Source organism: Loxodonta africana, chromosome 4 (assembly GCF_030014295.1).
Source record: "Loxodonta africana isolate mLoxAfr1 chromosome 4, mLoxAfr1.hap2, whole genome shotgun sequence".
Taxonomy (NCBI): domain Eukaryota; kingdom Metazoa; phylum Chordata; class Mammalia; order Proboscidea; family Elephantidae; genus Loxodonta; species Loxodonta africana.
Window position 1 is genome coordinate 39465666 of NC_087345.1, and position 12463 is coordinate 39478128.

At 37.0% G+C, this 12463-nt stretch overlaps 1 protein-coding gene across 8 annotated transcripts in view; it reads left to right on the top strand.

Annotated features, from left to right (window-relative positions):
• EEA1 (early endosome antigen 1) overlaps positions 1-12463 on the top strand; it is a 334017-nt gene that overhangs the window by 212061 nt on the left and 109493 nt on the right. For all 8 annotated transcript variants that reach the window (XM_064283738.1, XM_064283737.1, XM_064283739.1 and 5 more), the window contains one exon: positions 9505-9632. In XM_064283738.1, the coding sequence (XP_064139808.1) occupies positions 9526-9632 (107 nt within the window). In that variant the 5' untranslated portion in view covers positions 9505-9525. The remainder of the gene's footprint in view (positions 1-9504; positions 9633-12463) is intronic.

Below are 12463 nucleotides of genomic sequence, written 5' to 3' on the forward strand. Positions count from 1 at the left end.
CAGACCGCCACATCTTTCTCCCACATATCTGCTCCTGGGGTTGAACTGACAACCTCTTGGTTAGCAGCTGAGTGCTTAACCACTGCACCACCAGAGCTCCTTATTTTCTGATTAATAAGGTGCAAAACGTAATTATCAATTTTGTTTTGTGACTTTTCCACTGTGCTTTAAGCTTCTTGAGGGTGGGGGGGCTTTACGTTCTTTACTGTTGTGTTCTCAGCACATAGCTTAACAGCTAGAACATTGTAATTACAGTTCAGTAAATACTTTTTGAATGAATGATTGGATGACTGTATGTGGAAACTTAGTTAAGATACAAGAGTAAAGTGAAAGGCAGTGTAAAGCTGCGGTGGCAAAAATGCAATGATCCATTATTTTAAAGAAGTAGTATTCCATGCTTCTAGCACATGGGACTTTAGTGGCCTGGAATGCAGCCCGTTTCATAACTTTAAAAAAAAGAAATCACATTCTCACCTTCGTCTCTTGGAAAATCTCCTTTAAGGGCTTTTAACAAAAGGAATAATGATATTAATGATAGTTACCATTTACTGAATGCTTACTTTGTGGCGGACACTATGATATGCACTTTGCATGTATTATCTCATTTAAGTTTCACGATATCCATATGAGGTAGTATTCTTGTTACCCAACTTAACAGAGCAAGTTGAGGTCACACCGGTAGTAAAGGTAAGGTTTCTGGTATTCAAGCCTATCTTGGTTTCTTAGTGTTGCTGTAACAGAAATAATGTGAGTGGGTAGGTTAACAGAAATAAATTTATTTTCTCACGATTTAGAAGTTCCAATTCCAAGCCATGTCTCTAGGAGAAGGCTCTCTCTGTGTTGGCTCTGGTAGAAAATCTTTGCCTCAGCTTCTCTGGCCAGAGATCCTTAGAGGTCCTGGGCTTGTAGACCGGTTTCCGTTGTCTGCAGATAGTGTCGATCTTCCCTCTGTGTCTGCTCTGTTCTGTGCCTAATCTGCTCTTTTATATCCTATAGGTGATTTAAGGTACACCCGACACTGATATGATCTCAGTAACAAAACAAAGAAAACCCTATTCCCAAATGCAATTACATCCATAGGTATGGGTATAGTGGTTCACATTTACAACTCATATATTTGGGGGATACAGTTCAGTCTGTAACAAAACTCAAACCTAGCTCTTAATCTGTACCTTGTATCTGCTTTCATTTTGGAACCTTGTTTGCTGTCTCTTTCTCCTTCCTTGCTATTATCCTAAATGACTTTGGTGACCTAAGGAACATCTAAGCCTCTCAGTTCCTTAATGTTGTTAATGCTAACAGTATTTTTTTACCCCTTTTCTAGCTCTTCAAGCCTATGGCAGTACTTCCCACATTGTCACTAGGCAGAAATTTTACTTGAAATACTGAATTATATCTCTCCATCCCTTACTGTAAATATAATTTCAATATTTCAACTAAAAACTTTATGAATAGCAGCAGAATATTGTCTGACACAGTGCCGGAAAATGAGCCTCTCATGTTGGAAGGCACTCAAAAGACAACTGGAGAAAAGCTGCCTCCTCAAAGTAGAGTAAACCTTAATGACATGGATGGAGGCAAGCTTTCGGGACCTTCATTTGCTGATGTGGTGCAACTCCAAATGAGAAGAAACAGCTGCAAACATCCATTAATAATCGGAGTGTACTAAGTATGGATGTAGGAAAATTGGAAGTTGTCAAAAATGAAATGGAAAACATCAAGATCGATATCCTAAACATCTCAATTAGTAGTCTCTTAATTCCCAGAGCCTTGTTTTTCGCTAATGCCTTCAATAGAGCTTAGGCATTAATGAGCTGAAATTGGCCATTTGAATTGGACAATCATATGATATGATCTACTATGCTGGGAATGACAAATTGAAGAGGAATGGCATCATGTTCATCATGATGAACTACGGAACAGACCATGAATTGCTCATATGCAAGTTAAAGCTGAAGCTGAAGAAAGTTAAAACAAGGCCACCAGAGCTAAAATACGACCTTGAGTATATCCGACCTGAATTTGGAGACCATCTCAAGAATAGATTTGACTTATTGAACACTAATGACCAGAGACCAGAGGAGTTGTGGGATGACATTAAGGACATCATACATGAAGAAAGCAAAAGGTCATTAAAAAGACAAAAAGAAAGTAAAGACCAAAATGGATGTCAGAAGAAACTTTGAAACTTGCTCTTGAACATAGAGTAGCTAAAGCAAATGGAAGAAATGATGAAGTAAAAGAGCTGAACAGAAAATTTCAAAGGACAGCTTGAGAAGACAAAGTAAAATATTGTAATGAAATGTGCAAAGATCTGGAGTTAGAAAACCAAAAGGGAGGAACATGGTTGGCATTTCTCAAGCTGAAAGAAATGAAGAAAAAATTCAAGCCTTGGGTTTCAGTTTTGAAGGATTCTGTGGGCAAAATATGGAATGACGCAGGAAGCATCAAAACCAGATGAAAGAAATACACGGAGTCATTGTATCGAAAAGATTGGTCCATGTTCCAACATTTCAGGAGGTATCATATGGTGAAGAACCAATGGTATTGAAATAAGAAGTCCAAGCTGCATTGAAGGCACTAGCAAAGATTCGACAATACCAATTGAGATGTTTCAACAAATGGATGCAGTGCTGGAGGTGCTCACTCATCTATATCCAGAAATTTGGAAGACAGCTACCTGGCCAACTGACTGGAAGAGATTCATATTTGTGCATATTCCAAAGAAAGGTGACCCAACAGAATGAGGAAATTATCAAACAATGTCATTAATAATCACACTCAAATAAAATTTTGCTGACGATCATTCAAAAGCAGATGCAACAGTACATTGACAGGGAACTGCCAGAAATTGAAGCCGGATTCAGGAGAGGACATGGAACAAGGAATATCATTGCTGATGTCAGATGGACCCTGGCTGAAAGCAGAGAATATGAGCAAGATGTTTACCTGCGTTTTATTGACTATGCAAAGGCACTGGATTGTGTGGATCGTAACAAATTATGGATAACATTTATGAAGAATGGAAATTTCAGAACACTTAATTGTGCTCATGAGGAACCTGTACATAGACCGTGAGGCCATTGACCCGTTGCTGTCGAGTTGATTCTGACTCATAGCGACACCATAGGACAGAGTAGAACTGCCCCAGAGGATTTCCAAGGAAGCCTGGTGCATTCGTACTGCCGACCTTTTGGTAAGCAACTGGAGCTCTTTACCATTACACCATCAGGTTTTCGAGCAAGAGTATACTGTATGGTTTAAAATCAGGAAAGGTTTGTGTCAGGTTTGTATCCTTTCACCATACTTATTCAGCCTGTATGCTCAGCAAATAGTCCTAGAAGCTGGACTATATGAAGAAGAATATGGCATCAAGATTGGTGGAAGATTCATTAACAACCTGTGTTATCAGCTGACACAACCCTGGTTGCTGACAGTGAAGAGGACTTGACGTTCTTACTCATGAAGATCAAGGACTACAGCCTTAAGTATAGATTACATGTCAGCATAAAACAAATACAACTTAGACCAATAAGCAGCATCATGATAAACAGAGAAACTATTGAAGTTGTCAAGAATTTCATTTTACTTGGGTCCACAATCAACACCCATAGAATTAGCAGTCCGGAAATCAAAGGACACATTGCATTGGGCAAATCTGCTACAAAAGACGTCTTTAAAGTGTTAAGAAGCAAAGGTGTGACTTTGAGTACTAAGGTGCGCATGACCCAAGCCATGATATTTTCAATTACCTCATATGCATGGAAAAGCTGGACAATGAGTAAGGAAGACCGAAGAAGAATTGATGGCTTTGAATTATGGTATTGGCAAAGAATATCGAATATACAATGGACTGCCAGAAGAACAAAGAAGCCTGTCTTGGAAAAAAATATAGCCAGTGTACTTCTTGGAAGCGAGGATGGTGAGACTTCATCTCACGTACTTTGAACATGTTATCAGGAGGGACCAGTCCCTGGAGAAGGACTTCATAAAATTACTAAAATATAGGTTCAGTGAAAAAGAGGAAGACTATCAAAGAAATGGATTGACACAGTGGCTGCAACAGTGGGCTCAAATTTAACGATTGTGAGGATGGCGCAGATCAGGGCGGTGTTCCATTGTGTTATTTCTAGGGTTGCTTATGAGTTGGAAATGACTTGAGGGCACCTTAAAACAACATTCCTCACCGTAACTACCTATCCTCTTAAAATTTTTTTTGTCATATTCTCACTATTGAAGTTTTTTGCCTCCATGAGTATTGTATTTTTAGATTCTGTATTTTTTCTAGTCTCTGAATTTTTTTCTGGCTTTCCTTTCCTTTCTAAATACACATCTAATGACAGTTATTTTTTGCACACTTGCCAGTCTTTGGTACTGTACCAGGTATTTTGTGCACACAGTAACTTTAGAAGAATAAGTGGTAATGTCAGCCCCAGTTGGCAGGCAAAACATTTTACACTAAGTGAAGTAAAGTGATTTCCTCAAGGCTATATAGATAGCCTTTTTTGTGATTCAAATCCACGTCTGTTTTTGACTGAAAACCTCATCATGTAATAACCTTTATAAGCTCCTTTACTACTGTGACTCTTCATTTTATTTACTTTTTCTCCTACATCCTCAATTTCCTTATTCTCTTGTACTTGTATTGTTCCTGTCTAGCAAGACCCCAAATCATAGATCAGTTAAACAAGCCACATTTATGTAAATGTAGATCTTATTAGGTATAGGGAATTTGAGAGATTGTTTAAAAAAAAAAAATTTTTTTTTTTCTTAATTCATAAAGTTAGAAGGGTGGTCCGCTAAGAGTCATGGATATAGGCAAGAATGGGATCTCAGGCTAGTGGGAATACAGTGAAGACCAAACATTGCTTTCATTATGAGAAGTTCTTTGTTGTGAATGTTATATCACATAGAGGTATATGTTAAATCCTCCAGTCTTTTTTGATCTAAAATAAAGTGTAGCTTGCCAATAATTGCTCTTAGATAAGTAAGGACAAAGTGTCATAAACAAAAAGAATCATAATATTTCAACCAAAGCAACTGGGTACCATTAAAAAAAATTTGAACCGTGGGAGTTTACAGTATAAGGATAGGTAATAATTTTAGAGTCTCTGGGTGACACAAATGGCTAAGCGTTTGACTAGTAGCTGAAAGGTTGGCAGTTTGAACCCACCCAGAGACTTCTTGGCAGGCAGGCCTGGTAATCTGCTTCTGAAAGGTCACAGCTTGAAAACTCCATGGAGCAGTTCTACTGTGCATACATAGGGTAGCTACATGTCAGAATCAATTTGATGGCAGCTAACAATGGCACTTTAAACCTTTCACCTTTTGTGTGGCTACTATTTGAAAATTTTCCTTATGTATAATAAAATAGATATATTATTTTTTGTTGTGTATTGATTTTCATTGCCTAGATTTATATTTTGTTCTATAAATAATTTTTTATATATATCCTCCTAAAAGTTGTTATTTCACAGGGTTTCATCTGTCCATTATGTCTGAAAAGTTGTATAACTGCTATTGGTTTGTTGGAGCATGACCAGAAAGTGCATGCTGAAAATGAAACAAGAGGACAGGAACTCTTTAATGACTCCAGTGTTACTGTGGGTCCTGTGTAATTTGTTTTAGTAGCTTGGTTGTGGGTTGCTTAAAATATCTTTGTTTTTCCTTGCCTCGGTGTTGCTGAACTTTTTATGCTACAAGGGAATATGGATCGCTTTAGTTATGCATGCTTTAAAGAAAGTTCAATAAGGAAAAAAGGCTCTTGGGAAGTCTGCTTGGTTTCTCTTACTGTTTGCAGCTGGCTGTTTGTGAATTTGTAAATATATACAAAAGTTTAAGTTAATATTTTTACATAAATTTTGTCATCAAATTTGAATTATGAAGTAAATGATAGTATTTTATTTGAAAATTTATGTTACACCTTTATTTTTTAGTTAATGTTTTATTCCTGAATATATTAAAATGCTTTAGGTTCAAATACCTTTTGCATGTAAAATACTTTTTTTACCATCTTCACTTGGGAAAAATACACAGCATCAGAACCTGAATTTTCTAGTGTCTCAATCTTTGTTTTAACTTTCCCAGACCTGAAGGAGGTGACAGAATGACACTCTCATCGGTATCAGTGGATCACCCAAGTAATGATTATTAGTATTTATCAGTACTGTGGGGCTGCTGAATATCTAAGGCTGGGGTAGGAGCTAATGGCAGGAAGTGTTGCCCATTTTTAGGGTGGAAAAATTCAGATAATCCTGATATGTTGTTTTCCTTCGAGAATCACTATGATATACTAAAAACAAAGAGAAACAGAACTCCGTGTAATTCTATCACAAATCTTATAGAAGAGTGGAAATGTTTTTACTGTGAAAGACCAAAAAATAAGACTCTTACTTTTTTCTGTGAGTAAATTTTGTGTATAAGAAAACTATCCTACAAACACTCGCTTATTTAATTAATTTACGGAGTACCTCTCATGTGCAAGGCATTTTGCTAAGTGAAGGAGATAAAAAGATTAATAAAATCTGACCTCTATCCTAGGAAGTTTCTATGGTAGATATTAGTTGCCTGATAAGGTGGAAGCAAAAGAGTGCAATGGTTAATTCAACATGAGGGAACTTGGGAAAAAAGTACAGATAATTGAATTCTAAGAATAAGGAATTTATTCCTTTTAATCTTAAATGATCTTTTTTTTTTTTTTTTTTGAAAGTTGATGAGAAATTTAGGATGATTAAGAGATGTAAATGCAGCTGGCTATTTTTAGTGTTTATTAACACTTCTTCTCTGAAAGTTACCTATCTGGCAACTTCAGTCCCCTAGAAGATAATTTTGATAAAATAGAAAAGGGATTTCTTACTATCTAGAATTTGTGTCTAGAACTAAAGATGGAACATCCTTTAAGTACTCATTCAGAGAGTCTGAACATGGGCAGGTGAAATGAGGGTGGTGGGAAGGTAAAATGTGTAGGCTTAGTGTTTTATTAGAAATGAGACAGATGGAGTAGTTTAGCATAACTCTTAGGTGTCTAGCTTGGGTGAAAGATGGATGGTGGTGAGAAAGGGAGCTCTGAGGAATAAGTTCAGTTTTGGATTTGTTGTATTTGGGATATAGGTAGGGATGTCCCTTCACCTTCTGCATTCCATTTTCTTTTTGTATCTGTAATAAAGGAGCATTTTAGAATTGTAGTATACTTGATGAAAGCAAAACAGTTGTATTTCTTGTTACCTTGAATTAGCAGAATTGTAACTGGTAATATCTTCACCACATTCTTGCTAACTAATATCTTTGATTTAACCAGTCCACCTAAATACTATTTAGAGTATGAAAGGCTCCTGCAGAGTAGATTGCATGAGGATATTCTTTTGGATTGGGGGGATTGTGATATTGTTTTCAGAATTGACATCTGGTAATATCTTTTAATAGTAACACCTTGGAATAAGGCCTTCTCAAAGCCCCTGGGGTGTGTGTGCACGCGCACATGTGGGTAAATGTGTGTGTGTTTTGACATGTGGGGAACTACTGCTTTATTGGCCACTGAAACTTTTTAAAGTAAATAATTTAAAGAGTAAAGTTGAAACAAATTTCTGATGGTGTACTGCATTGTTGTTGTTAGGTGCCCTGAAGTTGGTTCCGACTCATAGCAACCCTATAGGACATAGTAGAACTGCCCCATAGGGTTTCCAAGGAGCAGCTGATAGATTTGAACTGCCAACCTTTTGGTTAGCAGCTGACCTCTTAACCACTCTGCCACCAGGGCTCCCATACTGGGTTATTGATGCTGAAATAATATGTAATATTTCAAATACTACTGACAATTTGAAGGACGTAGAAGTTGAGTAAAGAATTTTCTTTCGAACCAGTAGACAATTGAGGCTAAAGCTGTTTTAGCCTTTGGTTTGCTAATTAATTTTGCGATCAGATACCCACACAATATAAGCTTTGATGCTATCTGGTTAATCATTAACTTAGTTTCATGGAAAGTGGTATTTTTTGATATACATTTTGCTTTGTCAGTTTTTTGAAGTCTGAGACTGTATTTTACCACTTTATATTTGCCACAGGACTATTACAATGGTTGAAATTATAATCCATAAGTACTTATTGAATAAGGTTATTAAACTTGTCAGATATCAGGTTATATCTTAAGGAAGTCATTTTCAAGGGTATGCCATTTAATCTGAGAAATGGTGTAGCACACTGGAAAGAATGTGAGAATTGTCCAACAGACCTTTGGATATCCTCACCCAGCTTAGTTTTGTGACTTTGGGAAAGTCATTTTTAAGTGTTCTGAGGTTCAGTCTTTGATAAGATGGAGATAATAATACCTGAAAAAGAATTGCGAGGTTTAAATGGGATTATGTAGAGAAGCTACCTGGCACATAGTATGGACTCAATAAACGGTAGCTGTTATTAGTACTGATTTCATTATTTAGCAACACGTGGGATTGCATGAGTTGTAATTGAGTCAATGGCAATGGGTTTGGTTTTTGGTTTTATTTATTTATTTATTTTTTATACCAGTGTAACTCAGATATTTTTGATGGCAATCACAATATGACATACATTTGTTGTCATGAACCAAAACAAAAGCTTATGAAACATTTATCTTATTAGATGTGATGAACTCTAATATATTAGTTGTGGAGCCCTGGTTGAGAGCTCAGGTGCTGACCAAAGGGTCGGCAGTTCAGATCCACCAGCTGCTCCTTGGAAACTGTATGGGGCAGTTCTCCTTTTCCCGATAGGGTTGCTATGAGTTGGAATTGACTCCACGGCAATGGGTTTGGTTATTATAGGGTATTTCTTTACAAAAAAAAAAAGGTTACAACCTAAGAAGTGATTTTATAAATGATTTGCAACCTGAAATTTCTAAAACATTGCTCTATACCAGTATCTTTAAAATAGTATTCTAGTTGGTATTTTTTTTTTTTAGCAAAATGAAAATTCTGGGAAAATTATGTTTTCTCTATTTTATGGAACTATATATTAATTTTAGGCTTTTACAGTGTTAATCTTATGTTAGTAAGAATGTTTACTGACTAGAGTGCTTCTCAACCATTGTAGATATCTGATCTCTTTTGATAGTTACTACTTACTATATTACTTTTTCCCCCTGTGATCAGAATGCTTCATCTTCTTAATTTTTCTTGCTAGCAGATTGGAGAAGATACTGCTTTACTAATGGGAGTATCTAGAAAGAGGGAGGATATGATGCAAAACTTTTCAACTTGTCTGAATTCTCAGATTAAAATTCTGTACTCTAGCCACTAATTTATCCAGTCTGAAAAATGGCTGTAAGGGTTTTCTTTATGTTTTGTAGACTGCAACCAGAGTAGATAGTGAAATACCTCTGCACAATATCAGAATTTGGAGTTAACACTATAATTATAATTTACTTAATGGCACTGTTATGTGACTAGACATTTGACTTTATTTCATAATATGTAAATTGTTATTTACAGTATTAAATACCATTATGAAACCTTCCTCCACTTCTTTCTATAGGGCTTCATATGTCCCCAGTGTATGAAATCTCTTGGATCTCCTGATGAACTTTGCAAACACTATGAAGCAGTTCATGATGCTGGTAATGATTCAAGTCATGGAGGAGAGGCTAATCTTGCTCTGAAGCGGTACAGTATAATGGTTTTGAAGTATAAAGTTGTCATGGAATTGTGTATGTGATATCATTGTTTAGCCATGAATGATTAGTTTGTCAAAATAACACTGTTTTGTATCATTTAATTTAAAATAGTCTTCATTTGGCATGGCCTTTCTCCGTTATCATTATATCCTGTTAAGTCCTTGATCATGAATTATCTATACCAGTATCTATGACATGGTAAAGTGGATATTTTTTTAATGAAGGTTGTGAGTTATCACTCAAAGGAAGGTTAAGTTATATTTAGCTTATTCTGTATTATAATTCTGATTCATAGACAATGATATGCTTTGTTTAGAAGATTTTATAATAAATTGCTAAAATAATGCATTTAATTAGTAATTAAAATTTAATAGTTAATTTAAAATCTTTCATTTGTAACCACCAGTAGAATAAGTGCGTACACATTTTGCTTCTTGCTTATTTTGCCTGACTGTTTTGAGAATTAAAACTGAAATATAATTACCTATAACAGCATTCAATAACTCTGCTTTTCTTTTGCTATTTGTGAGAACTTTTTTTTTTTTAAATCTTTCACTAAGGAATAAAGCTTGGTTTCATTCTGCTTGTAAAAAAATATTTTTTAATATTTTTCTTAAAATATAGGTTTATTAATCTATAAACAAAGAACAGCAAATGAAGGAAAAGTACTGTGGTTGATACTTTGTGGTTGATAGATATATCAGGGTTCATCAGAGAAACAACCTATCTCTCTCTCTGTCTATATATATGTATATATGTATATTTTTTAAAATTGTGCTTTAGATGAAGGTTTACAGAACATACTAGTTTCTCATTAAACAGTACACATATTGTTTTATGACATTGGTTAACAACCCCATGACATGTCAGCACTCTCCCTTTTCAGCCTTGGGTTCCATATTACCAACTTGCCTGTTCCCTCGTGCCTTCTAGTCTTTGCCCCTGGGCTGGTGTGCCCCTTTAGTCTCATTTTGTTTTATGGGCCTGTCCAATCTTTGGCTGAAGGGTGAACCTCAGGAGTGACTTCATTGCTGAGCTGAAATGGTGTCCAGGGGCCATACTCTCAGGATTTCTTCAGTCTCTGTCAGGGCAGCAAGTCTGGTCTTTCTTTTTGAGTTGAAATTTTGTTTTACATTTTTCTCCAGCTCTGTCCTAGACCCTCTATTGTGATCCCTGTCATAGCAGTCAGTGGTGGTAGCCACCATCTAGTTGTACTGGACTCATTCTGATGGAGGCCATGGTAGATGTGGTCCATTAGTCCTTTGGACTAATCTTTCCCTTGTATCTTTAGTTTTCTTCATTCTTCCTTGCTCTCAAAGGAGTGAGACCAGTGGAGTATCCTAGATGGCCACTCATAGGCTTTTAAGATCCCAGATGCTACTCAGCATGGTACAATGTAGAATATTTTCTTCATAAACTATGTTACGCCAATTGAGCTAGATGTTCCCTGAGACCATGCTCCCCATAGCCTTCAGCCCAACAATTTTGTCCCTCAGAGTCTATATATATTTTTTTTTAATTTATTTTAAGGAATTAGGATCTGGCAAGTCTAAAATTTATAGATCAGGCCAGCAGGCTGGAAATTCAGGCAGGATTTTATGCTTCAGCCTTGAGGCAGAACAACTTCTTCCTCAGTAAACGAATGACTTCTTTTATAAGGATGAGCACAAATCTGATTCCTATGAGGCAAAGGTTAAAGATGTCCCAAATGTCAAATTTTCCAAGCTGCTGTATTACTCCATCATTTCTAATATCAACTACTCCCTCTACCCTCAGTACTCTCTTGCTTGTCTTTGGGTTCCCTAATTCACTGCAGCATCTCACAGAACTCAACAAACTGTATAAAGGAAATGGCTCATGTGGTTGTGGAGGCTGGCAGGTACCACATTTGTGTGTCAGGCGTAGTCTTCTTGACCCTCAGTCTCTGCCCAGAGACACTTAGCTTTCTTGCTCTGTGGGCTGGAAGCCCACTCCACTGTCTCCTGTGGGTCTCTCCTTGGTGGTGGTGGGCTGTTCCTTCTGCTCTGGAATTGGCTCTCTTTTAAGGCAAAACTGACCTTGGCGGGCTACTGTTACCTTATTTGCACAGCCTTGCTGGATGGTTGGTGGGCCCAGTCACCTGGGTGGGAGTTACAAGACCATGGTGAGAAAGTCCATACTAAGTAATTTATCACACTGCAGGAACCCCCCTGGCTTTTCTAGCCATGGTTCTTTCATATTTGCAGGATAACTTCCCCCTCCCAATCACGTCACCAGTTCCAAAACAGTCGTTCACAGTTAGTCGTTCAATAAAGCAAAGAGTCCAAAGGGTGAGTTTACTCAGGCAGTAGCCATTCAGGTTTGCTTTGGATTTCCATCTAATTTGCTCAGGTTCTCCAAAAGTCATCTTATCTTCCCCCTTTCTGGCCTCTGACAAAATTCAGCTGAGAGAAGGTTATTCCCTTGCTTTGAGTCTCTCTCAAGTTATCAGTATAATGTTAGATTTACCCTGCTGCTTAACCATTTATTCATTCCTTTACCTTCAGCTATTATTTCTCCTTCCTTCCATTTGTCATTTATTTTTACCCAAACTTTTAAACCTGGGAAGGAACATCAGGTTCAGCTGTTACATTAGTCCAGAGTGCTGGTAGCAAGACCATTTAAGCAAGCGCCTCCCCCTCAGTTCACTGCAATTCATACTGGGTAGGGTTACATAGGTACAGCACTAGTAGGCTATCTCACCCACTAGGCAATGTGGCAGTATTCACTGTCAACCCCAATTTTACTAGATGGGGGGAAGGTACAATCCATCACATCAGGTCCTTGGGAATTTCAGCATAC